Raw genomic sequence first — 23,920 nt, 5'->3', positions numbered from 1 at the left:
ACCATCCTCAAATTGATGGGCAAACTAAAATAGTCAACAAGTGGAATGAAGGCTATTTGTGAAATTACCTAGCCCAATATCAGACAATCTAGCCAAAATGGCTCTATTTAGTGGAGTATTGTAACAATACCACATACCATATGTCCTTTGGGTTGACACCTTTTAAAGCCTTACATGGTTACGATGCCATATCATTTTTTGATTTGATTATCACAGATAGTAAACTACCATGGGCAAAAAATCTAGTTAAGCAAAGCCAAGAAATTCTAGAATCACTCAAAGAGAACTTACAAAGAGCACAAAATCAGCAAAAAATATATGCAGATCAACATCAAACCAAGAGAACATTCAAAGTAAGGGTTATGGTTTTATTGAAGCTACAATCTTATAGGAAATCTTTACTAAAAGGGAGTAAAGTAGAGAAATTGAAATCAAGATTCTATGGCCCTTATAGAATCAAATGACAAGTTGGAGAAGTTGCATACAAATTGGAATTACTAGAAAATAGTAAGACTCGCAATGTATTTCATGTCTCTTGTTTAAAAAAAGCTTTAGGAAGTCAAAACATGCCTTTGTTAGAGCTACCTCCATTGGATGATGAAGGGAAGTTGATCTTAATTCCTAAGGCCATTATAAATTTTAGAGAAAGGAAACCAAGAAATAAAATGATGATGAATATCTAGTTCAATGGAAAAATCTTCTTGAAGAAGATGCTACATGGAAAAGTGAGGAACTTCTTCAACATCCTAATTTACAACTGCTTGAGGACAAGCAACTTTGGCTAGGGCAGTTTGTAATGCCTCATTCCTGATTTTATATTAAGGAGGTGGCCTTTTCTCTGCAGAGTGTTGGGTTTCTTATTTCCTACAAGTTGCTTTCCTAAGACCGCCACCATTCATTAAGATGTTATATAAAAACAGTTTAAACCAAATCATGGACAGCACTTATTTTTAAGAGAGACATAAGTTTATTAAAAATTAATTTGTTGCTAAAAGACAATTGAAGGGTGGTATCGATTGGAAGAGAAGAATATAAAAGAAGTCAAGCAAGGAGAATGGAAGGCATCATTGAAGACAATTTTATATATTTGATATTATTTCCTATGGAGCAGAGATCGTGTTCTAACAGCCTGAGGACAAAACCCTTCTAGGCTTGAAAATTAAAGGACGAAAATCCTTCTCTTTTCCTTGCAGATTTTATTAAAATTATTTTGTAATGTTTCTATAGTGGTCATTTAGTTAGTTTAGGATCTTTTTCTTTTTCGTAGTTAATTCTTGTTTTCTCTTGTTTCTGTTTTAGAAACTTTTCTTGTGATTGCTTATTTAATGAGCCTTCGTCCTTTTTGTTAAAACAACATCAAATTATCATTTCATGTTATCAGAGCTTAGGTTTTTTTTGACGAATTTTTTTAATAAATTTTTTTATGGGTTTTCTGATTTTTTTCCACAAAAATCAAGGAGTTTTTATTTTTGTTTACTACTTGTGATGGCCGCGACTAAATTTTTTGAATAGACTGGGGAATTTTGTACAATTTTCTCAAAAATCGTGAGTGGGTTTTTTGATTTTTCTCCACAAAAAATTATGGAGGGTTTTGCACGATTTTCTCTTCAAAAATTATAGTTTCTTTGTTTGTTTTTTGCATGATTTTTCACACAAAAATCGCGGGTTCTTTCTCTGCTAGAGGGTTTTCTGGTTTTTTTCACAAAAAATCATGAAGGGTGTTGCTATTATCTAGGTTTTTTGTTTTTTTCACAAAAAATCTTGAAGGGTGTTGCTGTTTTTTTGGGGAAAAAAATCATGATGGGTTTTTTCACATTATTTTTTCATATGAAAATTGTGGGTTTTGAGAAGTCGATCTTGATGTCTCTAGATAAAGGGAGGGACAACTTTGTTACCCAACATCAGGTTGGAAGGATTGTGGTCGACAGATTGTGGTAAACTTGGTTGCATCTAGAAGTTCTGCAGAATCAGGGAGGGTCTTAGCAGGCTCATATCGCAAAGCATTCTGACGAGGAGTCAGCCTTCCATGCCTTCATGGCCAAATGACCTGCAGATTATGTCAAATCTTTTGTAGGGTAGTTAGGAGAATGACCATTAAGGAAGGGTATTAAAATTATTTTGTAATGTTTCTATAATGGTCATCCAGTTAGTTAGTTTAGGATCTTTCCTTTTTGTAGTTAGTTCTTATTTATAATGTTTCTTTTCAGTCTTTCATTTCTTTTTTAAAAAGTTTGCTTGTAATTGCTTATTTAAGAAGCCTTCCTCTCCTTTGTTAAAACAATATCAAATTATCATTTCAGATTTAGTGGACAAAAACCCCTTACTCAAGCAGATTGGAAGTTATTTTTCGAAGTCATTTCAATCTGTTAAATTGTTGCAGACTTGAAGTAATTCTATAATTCAATAAGAGCAAATATTTGACATAAATCTAAACTGATTTCTGAATTTTCCAACCAATAGAAGTCAAATTTAGCAGCAACCATTAAGTTAGTGATAAAATCAGAAGATTCCTATTGACAATTGACTATGGAAGTTTTACTGTGAGTCAGATTTTGTTATATTTAGGGAAAAATAAGAAAAAATAAGAAAAGGACATTACATGTTGCACATATCTTGAGTTTTCTTGTATTTGGAAGATTTGCATAGTGGAAATTTTCATAGTTCTTTCACAGTTATTCTGCTTTCTCACTAATATTGTAAACAATAAGTACTTTCTGCCCCTTCTTATTCTGTTTGATCAATGTAATCTTTCATTGATTATAATAAAGGATCGTTGAATTGGATATTTTTAGCAGTGTACACATTAAGATCTACTCAAGAAAGATTAGACAAATTCTATGAAAGAAAAAAGATACATGTACATTATTCCCTTTAGACCATTTTATTGAATTTTTATTTGGGATTAATTTTTAATTGAAGAGTTATAACTTTGTGTAATAAATTTGTTTGCAGTTCTGAGGCTAGCAAATTTGAGGAGTGTCAGTTAGTAAACTGTCCAGTATGCCGAAAGGTGATTCATGCTAAAGATGTTGATCATTTACGGCAGTTTTTGACATCTGGTTTAGATCTTCAGGAGGTAGCTATCCATTTCCCTGTAATTTGAGTGGACATTATGTACTCTGATTGAGAGTTTTAATTTTTGTTTTCTTTGTTGGTAGAACTGTGTATTTTTAATGTTCATTCTAGAATCTGTTTTTGACCGTTTCTTTGTCAGTAGTTTGTCTGGATGGTACAGATTTGCCATATTTGTAGGAGAGCTTTTTGTTGCATGTGGCAATCCTTTCGGAGAAACTTTGATGAATGTTATGTATTTACATCAACCTTAGATAAACCTCACATGACTGTTGAATTTGGTCATCTCTATTAAACCTGTTTAAGTAGATATCTCTATAGAACTGCACGGAGGAAGTTTTTTTCTTAGTTTGGTCCTTGTAATAGTTTTTACTCTCGTCAGTTTCACTATTTCTTATTTTTTGGCAGGATCTTCTTTTTAAGTTACTTAAGATTCCTTCTTATTATCATAAAAAATATTATATTTATCACTATTATATTAGTTCATGGTGAGGATCAACATATTTTTCTATAAACACCTAAAATTGTCCTCTCATAATTAAATAAATATTTTATTTATTTAATTATTTTATCCTAAGCCTTTTATTAATTAAATAATTATTTATTTATTTAATTAATTCACTTATCCTCTTCTAGCCCTTTTCCTATTTAAATTTTTATTTATTTAAATTATCTTTTCCCTAAATTAATCATATATTTTATTTATTTAATTGTCCCTATTTCCTCTAATTAATTCATTACCTTTTTCCTTCAATGACACATGTCATTTATCTTACCTACCCTCTTTATATTTTATTATTTCCTCTACCTACTCTTTAATTCTAGCCAACCATTTATCTTTTTACCTCTTAATCTTATCCTTCCATTTCTAAGGTGTCTTCTATATAAGAGAATTCTTTCATCTTTATCAATCCTAATAAGCAATCTAGCAATCTGACAATCTAGCATTGGAGTGTACTTTTTGCGTTCTAGCATTCTTATTTTGCATCCATCATATTTCAAATCTGCATTCACCATAGCTTCTTGTGTGTGTCCTTCTGAGAGCAGCATTTTTAACACAAGATCTTGACTGATAGAAGTGCAATGTAGCTTTAGAGCATGCATGTGTGTTTTTAGTTTAGATTTTGGTTTGCATTGTGTGCATTTTGCAAGTACTCTATTGAGGATGATGAAATAAATCTGGATCTTGTCCCATAAGATTCCAGATACATTTTTTTCCATCCACATTTTCATTACTGGTGTGGCTAGAATATCATGCCATGCCCAAAACTTAAAATGGTGAAATATCTGAAGTATAATATACACATTTGCATCAATGTTTCAGATTGCATTTTATGATCCTTCATCAAGATGAAAGCAAAAGATGTCAGTGAAGACATGAAGTCCAATGAAGAAAAAAGAGCAGAAAGGAAAATATGAAGTAGACATAAATCAGACAGAAGGGAGAGTAGTAAATTATTCCTAAACATAGTACAATATAATACAAGAAATTATAACTAGCTAATGCCCTAAATAATCAGGATATTAAATCATTGGAATAAAAGAAAAATATATTTAGTTTTCAGATTTAGTACAACATAAAAAGTTGAGATGCCAATGAGGACATGAAGACCGATGAAGAAAGGAGGTCTTTGTTTCCTCTTCTTTCTTCATTAGTCTTCATGTCCTCATTGGCATCTCTTGGCTCTTTACATTCAGCTACATGTGAAATCTAATCATCTTTTGCTTTTATCCGGATGATTTGAATTCTGACTATACAGTGCATTAACTTGTTATAATTTATCCTATGTTACCCTGAGTTTCTGGGACAAGGACGGCAGGGGGACGACAAAGGGGATGGCTATATAAAATATAGGGAAAATTTAAAATATATAGTAAAATTTTAAATGTTCATATGAAAAATAGATAAAGCATGTATATATACATTATATTCATACAAAAACATGGATAAAGCAAGTATATGTACATTATAGAACCTTAACATACCACATTTGTGTTCAGAATTCATTGTCAATACTCAATATGCATTCATAATTGAAAAGACATTGTCAATATGCCAACACTTGTTTGCACGTAGTTCATTGTTTATTTCTGGTTGAAGGATATTTTGAGAGTCTTCCATTTCTATTATGAACTACAACCGCTTCTTTATGCACTACAAAGTTTTGGATGTTTGTGAAATTCTATACCAAGCTGTTATTCATATTTTTGAGTGCTTTTGGCTATGATTCAGACCTGTTTACCTTTCATAATTGTGAAAAGTCCAATATTGCAGACCTACAACCACTTTTTTATGCACTACCGCGTTCTAAGTGTTTGTGAAATTTATTACCAGGCTGCTGCTCATTATTTCTAAGTGCTTTTGGAAGTGATTCAAACATGTTTACCCATCATATTAATGAAAATCCAATTTTATAGACCTATAATAAAATAAAAAAATGTTTTTTTTTGAGCATTTGAGTCTTTTTTTTGTTTTTTAAATGTGCTGGGAAAAGGGGGACGGCTGGCCATCCCCGGGACGGTTAGGGGACGGGGGGACGTCCCCTTTGAGAGTCACTGCCGTCCCCAAGTTTCCGGGACGTTTCCCACAAAGTTTGCAATTTTGGGGACGGCGGGGGGACGTCCCCTAGTCATCCCCAAGTCCCCGAAACGTCCCCGATATGGGGACGGTGGATTATAACCCGGGGACGCGTCCCCGGGTTACGTAGAATTTATCATATTATATTTTTAGTATGTTTTTAGGAACAATTCAACAAAATCCCTCTTGAGTCTTGTTGAGGTGTTTTTTATGACAGCGTCGAACACAGAATAAAGTTACCAACAGTCACCTTACTCTCTCTTGATCAAAGTGTGATTGCATGCTAAGATTGCAGGAAGTTCAAACAATCTACTCCAAGGTTCTTTTATGCTACAGACATGACTCAATTGGTTGATGTGATTGTTGGTAATTCAAGGGGCCTTCTGTTTGGATCGTTCTTTCACTTCTTTGCTGTGGCTGGAACTCCATCGGATATGGCAATTTTGCGATGATTCTGCTTCGAACAAACTAAAATGAACTGAAAATAAAGGGGAAAGGGCTTAGAAGGATCTAAATCTACTCCTAAGAGCAGTGATATCAATAGATAGTGCTCTGGTGGACGAACTCCAAATAAACCAAGCTCTGCTTCGCTAAGATTAACTACAACTCTGCAAGAACCGGTGCAATCTTCTGAGGATGTTGAAGGATTTTCACTTTTAGAAAGTGCATTTGAATACCCAGCACAACGCAATCCAAACGACTATTCACAATCGAACTTAGCATAAATTTGGGGGTTTAGGCTAACTTTGCACTGCATCTTATAACCAACAAGACGCAAAAAGTATGAACCATGGAAATTCATCAAACACCATTACATTCTTCATTGAAACCATGCAAGTTTCGAAAAAATAACTCAAGTGGACACCATCAGAGAACAATGTTTCACTGTTATTATCTCAAAAAACGTATTGCAACAATTTCATACAAATCTCCCTCCCCCACAAATGAGGGGGGTCACCCCTTTATATAGACTTGATGCCTTGGCTACATGTAAAACCCTAATTAGGGTTCCCCCCAAAAGATTCCCCACTCAAGATGCAACAAGGTGGGAATCAACAATTAATACCCATAAAGCCCATATACAATAAATTCAAATGTGCCCCAAAATGGCATCCATTGTACATTAAATGCACCACTTCTTTCAAATTCGTCCAATGTGTAATAAATCCTCCATTATCTCCTAAATACGATAGTTACATGCGAAAGATGCTCCACCATTGCATTAAGTACGACGACTGCCATGCAATGAATTAGCTGCCACCATGGTCAAATATTCCAGCAATGAATGCGCCACTTTGCCTTCACGCGACGCCTGCATTCAAAAAGATGCTCCATTGACTCAACATGCGTTGACTTGACTAACACTTGGCGAGAAACCCCTGCAGAGAGAAAACTTTAGGAGAGAAAAATTTTATCTGGGAAGATTTTTCCTGAGATTTTGAATCTTCCTTGCCTTGGAGAAGATTTTTCATCAATTCTGCACATTTCCTATTTTTTAGGAAGATTTTCAAATTAGGGTTTCGGGGTCCAAGAGAGAAACTTCTCTCACGGATCTAAATCTCTCACGGATGCTCGAAAATGGATTTTTCAAAAAAAAATTCAGGGGGAAATTACTTGTTCAATTCATCATTGAGTCCTTCGTTGCCTTAGAAATTTTATCTTCAATTCATCCTTGGGTGTGATTTCTTCCTTGCTTGGAATTTTGTCTTGAAGGAAGGAATTTCCAAGATTTAGTCAAATTTTCATCTTTCCTGGAATTCTGCCCTAAAGGAAGGAATTTTGAACACTTAGCCAAATTTTCACCTTTTCCAAGAATTTTGTCGTGAAGGAAGTAATTTCCATCACTTAATCAATTTTTCACCTTTCTTGGAGTTCTTCTTGGGCACAATTCTTCCCCGAGGAGGGATTTTTTTAAAATTTTGAACCTTTCTTCCTGAACCTTGATTTTTACGTCTTGCTTCCAACCTTGGGCACATTTTGGAACCGGAGAAGAAATTCTGGAAATTTGTTCCTTGAGGAAGGAATTTTTGTGCTCTTTGAATTCATCATGTCTGTCGGGAGCTTTTTGATCAATTTTTCACATCTCCTATTTTTTAGGAACTTTCCTAAAATTTAGGACCTGAGTCCAGAAGAGAGATAATTACCTCGTGAATCCAAATCTGCAAAAAAATTGAAATTCCGATGTGATTTGATGCCTAAAAATGGATTTTCTAAAATTTATCTCAAGGGGATTTTCTGCTTTTGTATCCATTCCCGACCCTCATTTTACCCTTTGCCTTGGAAAACTTTCTTCATTCTTGACATGGGCGTGGATTTCACTTGGTGGTGTAATTTCATCATTTCCATGCCTTAACCATTTAATAAACCATTTAATACCTTTTCCTTGTGCATGGGCGCCATTTCTTCCTCTTGGAGGAGGAATTCATCAACTTTGGAGTTTTCCATGACCCCTCTCCTTCAGCGCCCTAACTCACCACTAGGCAAGGAATTTCACTTCACATTTTTTATTTTCCATGCCATGGGCATTTTGGCGCCCTACTCCATCCTTGGGCGGAATTTTGCATGTGTCAAGGAATTCTTGATTTCCACCTTTTTCCATGATGACCTTCATTTGGCACCATGATCATGTCTTGGGCGCAATTTTGACTCTGTCAAGGAATTTCATCACCTTCATTTCTTCCTTGCCTTGACCACTTTGGCGCCTTTCTTCATCATTTGGGCGCATTTTTGCTTGTGTGAAGGAATTTGGAATTTTGGAGTTTTCCATGACGGCTCCATTTTAGCGCCCAACTCTGCTCATGGGTGCTGAATGCCTAGGGGGAAGGAATTTCATATTTGTTGGATTTGCCATGGGTACCCTATTCCAGTGCCCTATCTCCTTCCTTACGCCATTTTCACTTGATGGTGGATTTTCACATTACTTTTCCAAACTTAGCCAATTTTGATTGCTTCCAGATCCAAGATGCCAATTAAGTGATTTTCCAGACTTAGAAGACTTTTCATCAACGTTTCCACTTCTAGAATGGATACCTCATACTTAGCCATTTTTTGATCACTCTGCCTGCTCTTTGACTTTTCTGGATTTAGAAATGATCATGAACGCTCAGTCTATAGTGTCCGCCTGCGAAGAACCTATCACAAATAGACTTTCCAAAAATAGAAAGTGCTTCAAATGTCAGAGTTGGAGCCAAAACAGGATGCAGGGTGACTTACTATAAATAGAAACTTACTAAAAATAGTAAGTTTGATTTTTGGTGAAATGAAGACATTCTGGGAGGTAGCGAAATCCCTAAAAAATAGCAACTTTCTAAAAATAGAAAGTTGCTCAGAATTTGCTTAAATTTCACGTGTAGGCTCCTTAAAGGGCCTTGATTCCAATGCAACATTCAGTTTTTCCAAAACCCTAAAGGAGAGGCCTCAAACTCAAGTCTGAAGGTCGAAACTCTAAAACAGACAGAACATGCTCCAGACTTGATCAAACTGACCCCCAAACATTTGCAAACTCAGAGGACTGACGAGACTGCTGCGAAAAGACTCAAAAACAAAGCCAAAAGACCGAGAGGACCTAAAAAGTAGGGGGTCCCCATTTGCAATTGGGCGATGTGTGAAAATGTCACAACAAGTCCCTCGTCTGTTTGATTTCATTTTAATGTGTAATTTATATTTTGCTTTCCTTTTTGTTTATCAATTTCTGTGACCTCATTGGCACATCTTCGCTCTTTATGTTGTGCTACATCTGAAATCTAATTATCTCTCAGCTCTACTGTTAATTAATGCTCAACTGTCCACTCTCTAGTGATGAGTCTTGCATCTGCCTAGATTACTATTGTTCCCCTTGCCTTGATAGAGTACAATAAACAGTGAGCTGCCAAATCTGAACTGACAAGTTACTCTCAATTTAATGCAATGTACCCTCATCTTTGAACCCTGTTAAACATAAGTTTAGTTAAGTTTACTTGTTGAATAGGTGTAGATATCTAAAGATCTACGACCATAATTTCTAAAACCTTAAAAAATGACTACTTTTTGAATTAATTTTCCCAGTTTGTGTAGCATTTGGTTTCTACTTGAAATATTTACTGAAGTGACGTGATGCATAATTATGGCAAAGACAACAAATTTTGCTGTTCCATTTTAATGGACCAATTCATAGTCGATTTTGATAATGATTTTTTTTGTAATTTCTTACGTATTAGTTGTAATTTTTTTGTTTGTTTTCAGAATGATGAAGGAAGCATAATTGACAATATTCTTTCAACGGAAGCGGAGAATAAGAGGAGAGAACAATTTGAACAAATGTTCAACGTACAGAAACAGTGTGGAGGGATTATTGAGCCTAAAAAGCTTGTCATTTTACCTGGCATGTTTCTACCTGGTTCTGCTCTTGCATCAGTTGAATCGATTGATAGTGACAATGAAGAAATTGTCCCTGTTCAAGATATAAATATGGGGCGTGGTTCAGCTGAAACAGCAACTGGTTGTTCTGACCTACCTAGCTCAAGTACAAGTCCCACGTCTTACGTTGAGACAGAAGAGGCAAGCCATGTTATGGCTGGTAAACACTTAGATGCTAATTCCAAGAGACCGAATTTTGGGAAGAGGGGGCAAAATAACTTAAGAAGATCTGATAATCAGCAAAATTCACACAGACAGAAACAGCATTCAAGGCGACAAACAGGTGCCTTACCATCAACGACTTGTTGGATCAAGAAAGAATAGACGCTATCAATTGACTATTGCAATGTGTATAATTGTCTGCACCATTGATGGGAACTGCCACAATGCGTCATACATCTGAATTCATGTAAAGTTCCAAACCCTCGTTAGTTTAAGGTTTGTCTTTTGTTGAATTGGTTGTGAATATATATAAACGTTTGCTGGAATTTCTTTTGCAGAATTTTTTTGCGAGTGCACAGGTCTCAAAGAAGATTGAGTTTGTTCATAACAGATTTTTTTAAGCTCTCTATAACGTTTTGCAATATATAGTAGCACATTTTTTAGATGATTACCAAGAAAACAGCATACTCGGTTTTATAAACATCTGTAACTCTGTATAATTTCAGAGGTAAAGTTGGAGAGGAACTCCATTTGTCCTTATATAGTAAATATTAAAATAATAAACGTGATAAAAAAAAAAGCTTGGATTGTGATTTCCCAACAGCCAGTTGCATCTTTTATTTTTATGTTTCAACGGGAATGAATCAATAGCGGGTTCATGAATGGTGGTTTTGGATTGATCTGTTCCATTACATAGTTTATCTCCTAAGAATCCTTAATTCCAGTGCTGCTTCGAGTTTTTGGGACGCGTTGATGCGAGCGAAAGGGAACACAATTTCGGGGACATTGGGAATGGGAGAGGATTACTAGTATTAAAATATAACTGAAGTTTTATACTATAAAATTGACTAAAAACATAAAAAAATAATTAAAACAAATTAAAAGATCTATCCGATAATCCTAATATGATGTCCATTTCATCAATCAAAGTTTTAAACTCATAATTAATAAATATTTATAGTCTTTTAGGATGGACCTTAGTAGTTCCCTATTTTAGATTTTAGGTATTTTTCTAAAAAAATTAGCTTCTAAAAACAAAATTTATACACTCAATGGTGTAGATCATAAAATTTCTCTAACATTTCTTGGATAGTCAATGTCCTAATGTTTCCTTAGTTATCTTAGGGACATTAGGGTGTCCCAAGACATCTTTAAAAAATGGGAAATAACACATTTTTGGGGACATTGTAGGGATGCCCTAGAATTTGTTGATTGGCATTTTGACAAATTCGACAAGTTAGATGAAATGCTAGAGCATCTCATCTCTTTTGAAAGGAAATCAAGTTATAGGATGAAAAATGACTATCCCAATGTTCATGATGCCTAGATCTTAGCATGCAAGAAAATTCAATTGATCATTGTGTTTTGTTAGTACACACAAAGGTACTTACACTATTGCTAGAATTTTGAAAAGAGAGTTAGATCGAAAGTTAAACACATTCACAATGTTTATAACCCTAACTTTATTGTTTGTTGATCTTCTATTGCTAGTTTGTTAATATGATACATGATATTGAACAACCCTCCTAGCACTAATCTAAATATGGTATTAGTGTTGGAAACAATCTTGTTCATCAAATATTCAATATGGTGATATAAGTCCTAAACTAACTAGAGGTTGAAAAAAAAAAAAAAAGAAAGTGGGAGAAGAGAGAAGTGTTAGAGAACCCTAAGTTTGAACTTCCATTGCAACATTTGAATGCAAAGTAGACAAATCCCAAAGTAACTATGTCTTACTCAACTTGGTTGCTCACAATATCATAAGAGAAGCACAATCTTCAAGGAAAACTTAGATTATTAAATACAAGTCATTACACACCTAATTTTTGCATAGTCTAACACATTACTTCACAAAATGGAAGGAAATGGGCTCAAACTAACCCCACAAAGTAAACTTATAGTTTGCAAGTAGCTAGTGTTATGAACATGAGATTCATCAAATGCAACTAGACAACACGAAATAAAACATAATATATTCAATTGTAAGAATGATTCTTAAGCTCAACAAATTCCAATTATCTAGAAGAAAAATATTAAATGAAATGATACATAAGCTACAGTTTGTTGGCGCTTCTTTGTTTCAACAAATTCCATCTATTGTTTTGCAACAAAACTTGGCCACAACATGAAAATCTTCTAACAATAGTTTTGGAAAGACATTTCTACTTTACGAGATTTGATAGCCCATATCAATTTTCATGGTAAAAAACATAGATTTGTCAAGGCAACGTGCGTGACATGGGATAATCCTATGAAATCTATGTTGAGGGCCTAGAGTTGCACAAAAATTCATTTGGTGTTTGAAATACTTTGTTGCATTAATGGTAAAATGGGTTTCCTCTTCATTCTAGTGTGAGCACAAAATCTATGTTTTGGGATGCAAGAATGACTTTTGTAGTCGGGAAAACTCTTTTTGTAGTTGCAAGGGTCAAATTTGACGATAAATGTATTTTGGATCTCTTTGGGATGATTTTGCAATCACCACATTAATAGTGTCCTAATATGCTATAGACAATCTTATCTTGCTCAAATCTTGTGAAATCTACAAGGAATCCATTAGATTCAATCTATAATAAATAAATTATAGTTTTCATGCATTTAAAATCATTCATGAGAATTTGCAGAAGATCTATATATTTTTAGGTAATATATTAGGGAAATAAACTTCTAATACCTTGTAAGGGATACTGGTTTTCAAGGGAAAATGACAACCTTTGATACCTTGTCAACGATATTAGGGGTCAAAGGAAATGGACAACCTTTGATACCTTGTCATGAGTATTGAGCAATAGAGGAAAGCGATGACTTTTAATGCCTTTGTCAGGCCATTGGGAGGGATGGTGATCTCATACATGAAGTACCCAAATAACAATCACCCAAAACTTTGGCTCTAAAAGACTTAGTGAAGAAAGGATGGATGATCACAAAAAACTCTTAATAGGCACTCAAATAGTGATTGGCTTGAAACTTCGGTCACAAAGAGATAAAATGGTTAAGTGCCTAGATGAGAAACCCCCAAACCTTGAAATTTGAGAATTCTCAAAGACAAAAGGCCTAAAATGTTAGATTTTGCAAGAAGCAAGCCAAGATCTAATGTTGGTTGTAGATCACATGTAACTCCACTTGACAGGTAATCAAAGTTGCAAAATAGGAAATGGAGATAGAAGAAGAGAGAGAAAATAGAGACAAAGCAATAGAAATTGCATAATACTCTTGATCCTCTCACCAAGCTATCACTGAACTAGTGAGGTGACAAGAGAGTGTTATATACATCCAAGAGGTGGATTAACTCCTACCTCCCATAAAAGGTGGGAGGTTTTACCTACTTGGTAAATGCCAAAACATGTGGCATAACCTCCTTAAGTGAAAACAAACAAGGAGTTAAGAAAGGTGGCACATAAAGAAGAGGGCAAGAAACCCAACTAGCCCATAACCTACCTAGGTAAGGACGAAATAGTGGCTATGAGAGGTGGTACAACAAGCTAAAAGAGAGTGTAACTCAACTATCGATGTGTGGGAGAGAGTAACACATGTACCATAAGTATTTTGCCACGTGTCCTCATATTAGCCACTCCTAACAGACCTAAGCAAGCTTAAATGATCATACCAGAGGTTTTAAGGAAAATATTAGCCATTTATTAGTCTCAAATCTCTCAAAATATATTAGAAAATACGATGTGTAATACTAGACAAAATTACTCTAATTCTATTTTAGATTTTGCAAGAAGTGAGACAAGATTTGAGGTTGGTCGTTGATCACATGCAACTTCACTTGACAAATGAATGAAGATCAAATGGTGGAATGGAGATAGGATATAAAAAGAAAAACTAGAGATAAAGCGAGAGAAATTGTAGAATACTTTCACTGAGCTATCATTGAATTAGTGAAGGTGAGATGAGAGTTATATATAGAGCAAAATAAGGGCATATACATACAAGAGATGCATTAACTCCTTCCCATAAAAGGTTGGAGTTTTAATTTCTTGGTAAATGCCAAAACATGTGGCATAACGTCCTTAAGAAAAGACAAATTTTTTTTTTATGGAAGGTGGCACATAAAGCCAAAAGAGGGTGAGAAATCGAACTACCCCATAACCTACTTAGGTAAGGACATGCTGATTGCAGTATTAGCACGACCATGACAAGAGCTTCAAAATGAAACTCCTCTTTTGAAAAACGCACAAATGCATGCTCCAAGGTTTTGGAAGGCTAGGTCTTAGCCATGCGGGATAATTCAATGTGAACAAATGTGTTATAACAAAGGGGCTTGTTGGTTTTACTATTGGGAATATAACAACCTTTCTCACAAATGCAATTTTTTTTTTTGTTTTTTAAGATATATGAATGAAATGCAAATATGAAAAACTAAAATCTATGGTAATTGTACTACACTACTGAAGATTGTACATAAAATTGCAAAAGATATGGGTTTAGAGTGATTACTTTCATAAACAAAAATCTAACAGACAGTGCTAAATCATGAGCAATTCAAAGCATGGAAGGTAAAACTACAATGATGAACCATATATGCATAAACCATATTATCACAATTTATGAGAATACAATGCAATCATCCAAAGGAACAAACAATATCATAATTATTTTCATAACCCAACACATTGCACAACCACTATAAATGCACATATGCAAGACACAATTCCTAATATGCTTCTTTAAAATTCGTTGCAACTAATCTATACCTTGCTTTTGAATCATTCAATGATCACCAATTCCATTTAATATGTTGTTTGGACAATTAAGCACACAAACTGAAATATTGAAACATGAACAAAATTCATCGACATTTCACAAGATTTGACAAAAGTATCATACCAAAGTTGTATTAATATCTTAATAGAATGTCTATGCAAAATATCCAACCCCTTATTGCAAGCAAAAGAGGGGTTTATATAGAGTTTGAAATTGGAAATTAACAAACCTAAAACTAGGGTTTCTGGGCGAAATTACAACCCAAAATTAAATGAAACTAGCTGAAAAATTGCAGAAAAACAAGTCTAAGCTAAAGCTCGACTCCCCTAAACTCTACCCAAAAGATAAACAACTGATTTGGGTGGCCAAATCCATGCAGAAGAATAGCTAGACCCACTACTTCGAATTGCCAGTGGCCAACTATCTTTTACTCGCGAGAACGCACAAAAACATGCCTCCTTTTCTTTTATCAACTTTGTGTGGTTAACTTCATCTTGATGTGAGAAACAAAGAAGAAAGACCCCCTTTTATCATCAAAATTTGGCACCATCAAAACTGGGAGTTTTCTGCCAAAAAAATAAATTGAAATTTGAATTTATTTCCTTTCTTATTGACTTTTGACCTCTATTTTTAAAAGTTTTATTCTCAGAACATGCTACTATCCAAATTTAGTCATCAGTGGGAAAATGATGTTTGAAACTTTCCATCACCACCTGTAACTCATCCACATCCGAAGTCTTCATATATTTCAGCTTTATTACCAAGTTCTTTACAAAAAACCTGGACTTCTTATTTGCATCCATTAGCTGGGGAAGTTTTGCTTGCATTATTTCTAGATGTTTCTTTGTTGACATCATCTCTTCTATTACCTGTGGAGAGCAATTTTTATACATTTCCTCCTTGAAAGACTGAATTACAATTGCAGCGGCTTCCTTATTCGGCTGCTCGTTTGGAATGGTTCCATGCAAGCTCTCAATGAATTTTTCTATATGAGACAACAAAGAATGAATTGAATTTATTTGTTTAATAACTTTATCCTTAGCCTTAGTATATTCCTTTATTGCCATCTTTGTGGCCCTTATCCATTCCACCATTGTGTCTATGTTGGCATCTTCCTCTAAAACTGCCTTTTTGTGCAACAAATTTAAATCAATCTTCTTTATTTTTCTGAGTGCTGGGAGATAATCTTCCCACAAAAGAATTGAATCTTGAATGTTTATTCCCTCTTTCCGGCTCCCTTATGAGAGATCATTTAATGCAATTATTTGAGTCTGCAATTGGTCATAATTACTCAAAACTTGATGCATTGCATCCTCTCCCAATTTCTCAATTTCAGATCTCTAGCTTAATGTCTCAGAATGAAATGATCTCTAACCGTACTAGCTCCAAACAATCCTTGTGTGAGAGTAGCCTGGATACTTGAAGAAGGAGCAGTTGAATCAATTGGCCTTAAGAGCTGGTTGATATACTTTTTTAGTTTAGAATTTTGAGCCTTCAACTCTTCTTTTGTTTGCTCATCTTTGCACATTCATTGGCAAAAAGTTATCCACTACCTATCTTAGAGTGTCTCTATCCTTCTTTGTTTTGTTTTCCCAAATCCAATTCTTGAATTTGGTTAATTCGTCGTCGTCATCTCTGCTTCTAACTTATCCACCCGTGGGACAATAATTTGGGCCTTTTGGTGCCCAAATTCATCTATTGTTACTACGACCAACCTTCTCGCCTGCTTCTTACTTTCAAGAGTTTTGAAAGTCTTCTCTAATATAGAGAAATATGCTTATGTGACCTCTTTGTACGTTCTTTGTCTTTGAGTAATTGATCGTGCGAGCCAGGTGGGAGTGGGACTAGTACTCACACTTCCCACTTGTAAAACATTTTCTACGTCTTGGTGCAGTTGTTCTTGTTCGGCTTCCTGCCTCCTCTCTTCATCATCCTTTGCTATCTCTTCAATATAGATGTGCTACTGTGAAGGTTCTTCTTATACATTTTCTTGCGTTTGTTCATTTACAACGCCTTGTTCCCCTTGTGTTTGGACTTGATCTACCTGTTGTTGTAATTCAGGGGAAAGCATATCCTTAGTAGCCTTCTCAAAAATCTCCGTAGCAGGAGGAGCATTATGAGGCACCTGTTGCTTTTGGACTGCAGGGATCTCAATATTTACTTGTTGCACTTCGAGGGCTAGTTCGTCAATATCAAGCTTTCCCTCTTGTGTCTCCATGAATTTGTTGCTATGTATCTTTCTCCTTGGCAGGCTCTGCCTCAGTATCTATTTCTATTTGGGTTGTATCATGAGGTAGCTCTTGAGAGGAAGGCTCTGTGGATGAGGGCAATGGACCTTCTTCTTGGTGAGTCGAGACTTGTGAGATATCAAGAGTATGCAAAGAAGGGTTAGATTGATGTTGTGAAGGTTCTACCTTTGCTCTCTTCCTCCTTATCAGTTGTGGGCCTAAATCTTCTTCTTCCTCTTCTTTTGACCAATTCCTTATGATGTTGATCACGAGGACTCCTTTGTGCTTTCTCAATCTCTTGAATACCTTTGTACCTTCAGTTGAAGGAGCTCTAACCTCTTCTTTTTCTTTTGCCTTAATAGTTGCAAACTTGGTTCTTCAATGAATTGAGGAGTGGATAGGGACCATAGGAATACTAGGTTGTTGCTTCCTCTTTCTAGATTGAGGAGGATTGTAGGAGGAAGGTGCAACTTGTTTCATGCTCCTTTGCTTCATCTTATTATGCACCTTCGAGGGAAGTTGTTCCACATAAGGCCTTGCATGACCTGTTGGATTCTGAGGGGGGAACGTTTCCTTGAGGAAGAGGCACCCAAAGTTCTCTTTCCTTTAGAAGCTGCAAGTGTCTTCTCTTGTGATGGGGTTTCTACAGAAGGGACTGGATGCATAGAAGGATTTTCCATCCATTGTTTAGTCTAGAACAATACATCCTTAGCCTTTAGTTTAATATCCTCCCGTTCTAGCAAACGAGGATCGACATTATGAATTGGGATGTCATATATTTTCTTATTTTCATACAAGGGATATAGTACATTCCCATCATCAGTTGCTCTGATCTGTTCAGAAACCCACAGATTTGTTGCATCACATGCCAAATCTAAGTTTGATCTACAATAGTCCCTGATTTGGAATTCATGGTCATCTATGCAGTTGGCCCAATGATCTTCAAGTTGCAACACGTGTGGGATGGGAACCCATGACGTTGATGAATGTGCCTATTGAATCAAATTTGTCTCCATCTATCCATAGTAGGTCCAAAGAAAATTCAAGCAGTTCAACTTCTAAATTCTTTTCCACCTTCATGTCTGAACATGAATGTGCTCCTACATTGATTGGGAGTTGGAAGCATGGCTTATATTTTCTCTTTATCAAATTGTGGCCATTTGCTACTTGTCTGCATAGTTCTAGTACAATTAACCTATCGCAAGGATATCGGGGCAACTTATAAGGAGGCACAGTGCAACCAACAACCCTTATGTACAAAAAATATTTGAATTGAGTGAATTAGCCGCCAAAACGTTTGATCTCCTTATCGGCTTCAGGGGACAAACTCTTATTGAAGTTTCCCTCGATTGAACTGATCACTGCAAACACGAAGAAATCATTGACAATGCGGTGATCCTTCCTACTCTTATCCAATTAGAGCTAAGGATAGTGATGATATATAGGAGTATTTGGAAAGGAACCTTCTCTTCTTAACCCAGGGTAAGTGGCCTGAGTTGCAAGTAGATATACCACATATGAGGTCATGTAAAACCTTGGGTCTGTCTTGACTCATTGTAGCTACTCATTCAAATAGTCACTAATCATCTTACCCCAATCAATATACTTTGTCCTAGCTAGGATAGTCTTGATGAAAAGTAGCATCCAAGGGTGGTATTCTTTTGCATTTGGTAGTCTTGCTACCCTACTGAGGAGAGTGACATAGTCCTCGACATCCATGTGGAAGTAAGCCCGATAAAAAATCTTTATTTGTTCAAGTTGGCTAGGTTTCTTAGTTTTTTCCATCAAATTATCATTAATCTAGCTCATAGGATCTCTCTCCTCTTGATAATATTTCTCTTTGTGGATGACGGTAACATGTGCGTATGAATCCTACTTGTGGATGTGAAAAGCATCCTCAATAGCATTAGGGGAGATATCCATAACCATATTATCAAGCGGGCCATAGACCCTTCTTTCATATGAATTGTACTTGTAAGCACAAGCCATTATCAAGTCAGGAGATTGCAAAGCTATCAGGAATCCAGCTGCCTGAATTAGCCCTAAGTGCACTAATAAAGTGGCCCAAGTGGTCCTCCCATTTGACCTAGTCATCCTCTACATAAATTCATTCGGGTCCATGTGGTCGATGTCTATGTCATTGATATCTCGGTCTGAAGAATATAACTTCGTAGGTAGAAGGTAGGAATCAAATTTGTACTTCATTGCGATTACCCTTGATCTAGACATTAGTAATTTTGCACCCAAAAAAGGTCTTAGGAGTCTTATTACTGAAATTAAACAAAGCACACAACAACTAAAACAATTGGTGAAAAACACCTTATTATATTTCCTACCCATATAAGAGCTCTGCAAACAATCGAGGGTTGGGAGTGGGAATGTCCCCAATCCCTATCTTAAAACAATCGAGATCTTTGGGGGTCAAGGAAACCATCATACCCGATCCTCGATCACCATCCATAATGGACATGGCGGGGGTTGGGGATGTTTCCTTCCCCGATCCCATACTCTAAGATATTGAGGGTCAGGGATGATGGCATCCTCGATCCCTGAGTATTAAGCTTAGCTCTATCGGGGGTCAAGGAAACTCAATCCCACGACCTCGATAATGAGAATCAAGGATTGAGCATACCCAATCGCTAAAAAGGGATTAAGAAAACGAAATAAATAAATAAAGAAAACCCTAGTTTAGGGATTGGCTTTCATTGATCTCGAACCAAGTTTGAGAAGCGACAAACACCACAAAGAGAAAACAAGGGGCAAAAAGAAAAAGCAAAAACAAAGGGCAACAAAAAAACAAAAACAAAGCGCAATCAAAAACCCCAATCGATCCTAAGAAAGGAAAATAAAACAAAAAACAAAGAGAAAATGAAACAGACCAACCTCAAATAGGAGAACACTTGGAAAAAATCACCACACTCGCCAAGCAGTATCCCTGCATACAAGCTGGAAACTTGACATAGAAAAGAACAAAAGAACACAAAAAAAGCCAAGGATTAAAAGCTCAATTGAGTAAAAATGAGGTGAAAATACCTATTTATACGCATGAAGGAGACATTAAATGCAGGCTCGAGAGGTAGGGCCCATCAGGGGTCGGTGGTCGAGGATCCCCGAAATGGGAATCGAGGGTTGGGGATGAAGACATCCTTGATCCTTGAAAGAGAACAACAAAAACATACACAAACAAAGTGGGGTCGGGGATTGGGGCTTCCCCAATCCTCGAAAGGAAAGGAGTGAAAGGGAAATCTCGATCACCAATCCCAGAAAAACAAAAAGGAAAATGAAAGAAAGAAAAATAAGAAAAGAAAAAGAAGGAAGGACACTAGAAAAAGAACAAGGGGGGAGGAAACAAAGGAGACAACAAAGGAAAACATGCAAAAAGAAAAAAAAGGGGTGTGAGTTGTGGAGGCATAACAAATAGCCCTGAACAAACATAAGGTGTCATAATCATGCTCTATATTGAAAACTACCCAGATCATCATCACTTGAGGAAATAAGAATGCAACACCAGTCTTCGATTACTGTTCATTACGAGAATCTAAATTCCATCCCAACATATTGAGGCTAGGTGTGTGCACGGTCTGTTTATCTATCCCAGAACCCTGGAAAGACTACCTCAAAGAGGACCCAAGTCAAAATAATATTTTGGCACGTTGTGTTTCTCAAAATTCCTAGGCATCGGTCTATTGCCAACTAGGCATCAATGGCCCTAACATAGATACCTTTGATTTTCTCATAGCATAGATCCATTGCCAGTCATGCATCTATACCCTAGTTTAGATGATAGAGTCACTTTATTGTGCACAACATATACATTTTTTCCTTTTTTTTTGCACAATCTTTTATCTTGTTCTTTTGATCACATTATTTTGCATCACATATTTTGAAAATCTTGGAACACGTATGAAGCTCTATATTAGTGTTGAAACTACAAATGAAATTTCAAGAAAACACATACAAATTATAGTCTTCTGATCACAGCCTACCCTCGGGAAAAACTTCAAGAATCTGGTATTTAAGTGTATATATAAAATATAGGTCCAAAATGTCTGAGGGGATGACAAGTTACACATTATTGAATATCCAATTAAGCGCGAGGTACTTAGAAACTCACTCTCTCAAACAAAGAGGAATCATAAACAAGTTTTAGACACAAACAAACTTATAGAATCAAACACCACAGTCAATAGGACACAATAGTGGCTATGAGAGGTGGCACAACAAGCCAAAAGAGAGTGTGTAACTCGACTACCCATGTGTGGGAGAGAGTAACACATGTAGGTGAAGTTTTTTGCACGTCTTCATATTAGCCACTCAGAATAAACCTGAGCAAACTTAAACGATGTGTAGGAAAAATGAAATACCTCCTAGCATAAGGAGAATAAAAAACCTACACTAACAACCCCCTCCCACCCTTAAGCATAGCTTGGGTAGCTTAAAGATGGGTCTTGACAAATGAAGCCATATTGGGTACCCATGTACATAGAGATACCCCCCAAAAGAAGAATCCCCCCTTAACAGGAATAGTCCCCCTAAATAGAGAGAAAATGCACCCCCAAAGTACAGAGAGAAAATGCACCCCCAAAGTACAGAGAGAAAATGGACTAAGAAGCCCTTCCTGAAGTGGACACCTATTGTACCCCCAGCAAATCTCATATATGAAGGAACTTGCTTTCTCTGAAGGGTATGGTGAAGATATCCATAGTCTACTCCGATATAGAACAATACTTAAGATCAATAATGTCTTCTTGAATTATCTCCTAAATTTAGTGCATGCGAATCTCAATGTGTTTCATCCTCTAGTGATGACTGGATTCCTTGAGATTCGTATTGCACTTTGATTATCACAAAAAATGACTATAGTCTTTTATAATTGAATGTCAAACTTAGTGAGAATATTTTGAAGCAAAATAGACTTAGCGGTGACATTGACTACCCCTAGATACTTAACCTTAGTTGATTAAAGAGCAATTACAGACTGCTTCTTGCTTGACAAACAAACTGGACTGGAAGCAAGTGAGAAGTAATACCTTGAAGTAGACTTGTGATCTTGAGAATGACCTACACAATCTGAGTCTGTGTCCCACCAAGTCAATATCCACATCTACTGCATACTGAATTCCATAATTATGAGTACCCGGAATGAAGTGGAGGATCCTCTTAGCTACTTTCCAATGTAATTCATGTGGCTTCTACATGAATCAAGAGACCATGCTCATGACATATGAAATGTTGTGTCTCATATGAGTCAAGTAGATGAGACTCCCAACAAGCTGCCAATACAGTGCCATCAACAAAGGGAGATGAACACTTATCCTCAATTTTGACCCCTGACTAAATGGAGTCGATGGAGGCCTAGAGTTAGCCATGCAAAATCTAAATTATCAACGTAGAGAGCCAAAAATGTGAGTGTCATCCTGTTGTAGATGTAGCGTCGTAAATTGTACGCACTTGCTAGGGTGGTACAATTTCACACCTAGTTTAGCACCCGCCTTGGCGCATTTTGCATTTTGCATTACATTTCCCCTTTAGCACTTAATTAATTAAATTAATTAGGTCTAAGGTTCTATTTTATCATCTCCCATATCATAAAGTTGGGCCCTTTCATTAAAGTGTGCCCTTTTCATTTTATCCCTCCTATACATCATTTAATCAAAAACCCTAATTAGGTCCTATTTTGAACTTGGGGGCTTGATTTCGGGGGTCAAAACATCTCGAAATCACCTGTAACTTCGGGATTCTCTCTAAAATCATCATATCCGACAGTCCTGAAAATTTGGTGAAAAGTTGTCGGGACCATGGCGCCTGGAGTGCAACATGGTCCCGGACATTTTTCCCGAAATTTTAGGAGCGCGATCCAATCATAAAATAAAGCTTAACCCCAAGAAATTGGCGGGAAATTCAATCTCTAAGTTGGCCTAAAGTTGAAATTAAGACCTAGGGTTTCATATATAAGAGCTCTCTTTCTTCATTTGAAGGGATCCGATTTTTGTTTTCAGGAACTTCATATGCAGCGAAAGAGAAGATCTTTGAAGACTTCAAGAACATTCAACATCCCTCTATCAAGCATTCATCAATTTCATTCATTCATTTAGGGCTTGGAAGACATTGAAGAACAATAGGAGATTACCGACTGAAGATTGGCTTGTACCCCTCCTTTGAGGGTTGGGTATGATTTCATGTTGTTTTCATGTCTTTGCATAAGCTTCAATATATCATTTATCCATGCTTTAGATCACTTTGCATCTTGATTTAAAGCATTTACATTATCATTTACAAGCAATTAGGGTTTACTTTCTAGGTTGCTCTAGTTTGCTTTCTTGCATTTAAGGACCTTGCACACACACTAGGTCTGCACACACAATACATTTTACAATACAACTTGGCTATTCGTGGAGGTGGAAATCACCGAAGCGGGGGTTTGACTAAGGCAAAACCCTATATAGCCGCCCAAAACACCTTTTCAGATCTAAGTGCAAGTTTCGGGACTCAGACGACACCGCAGGGTACAGATCCGGGAAGAGCAGACTGAGACAGAACTCCACACCAAATTGCAGAGCAGAAACCCAGGACAGGGGCGTGGGGCGCCCTGGTCCTGCCAGGACAGGGGCGCTGGGCACCCTGGTCCTCCTGACAGACAGCATTTTCAGCATTTTTGACAGCTTTTCCAGAGTGCAAAACAGTAGTTTTCGGAGCAGTTTCAGGGGCAGAATCAGGACAGTGGCGCCCACGCCCCCATCCCGAACATTTTCAGTCAGATTTTAACTCCGGGTAC

General features: G+C 36.4%; 1 protein-coding gene across 3 annotated transcripts in view; it reads left to right on the top strand.

Moving 5' to 3' along the window:
- Positions 1–10,808, top strand: part of LOC131069982 (uncharacterized) — an 87,354-nt gene extending 76,546 nt beyond the window's left edge. For 2 of the 3 annotated variants that reach the window (XR_009112256.2, XR_009112255.2), the window contains 3 exons: positions 2,953–3,076; positions 9,872–10,454; positions 10,546–10,808. Coding sequence is in view for 1 of the 3 variants with exons in the window: in XM_058005530.2 (XP_057861513.2) it covers positions 2,953–3,076; positions 9,872–10,369 (622 nt within the window). In the remaining 2 variants the exon portion in view is untranslated. The other variant, XM_058005530.2, reaches the window with a different exon arrangement.
- Positions 10,809–23,920: the final 13,112 nt, after the last annotated feature.

Source organism: Cryptomeria japonica, chromosome 6 (genome assembly GCF_030272615.1).
Source record: "Cryptomeria japonica chromosome 6, Sugi_1.0, whole genome shotgun sequence".
In the NCBI taxonomy this organism is placed as follows: Eukaryota; Viridiplantae; Streptophyta; class Pinopsida; order Cupressales; family Cupressaceae; genus Cryptomeria; species Cryptomeria japonica.
This window is presented reverse-complemented; position numbering and strand designations above follow the sequence as displayed.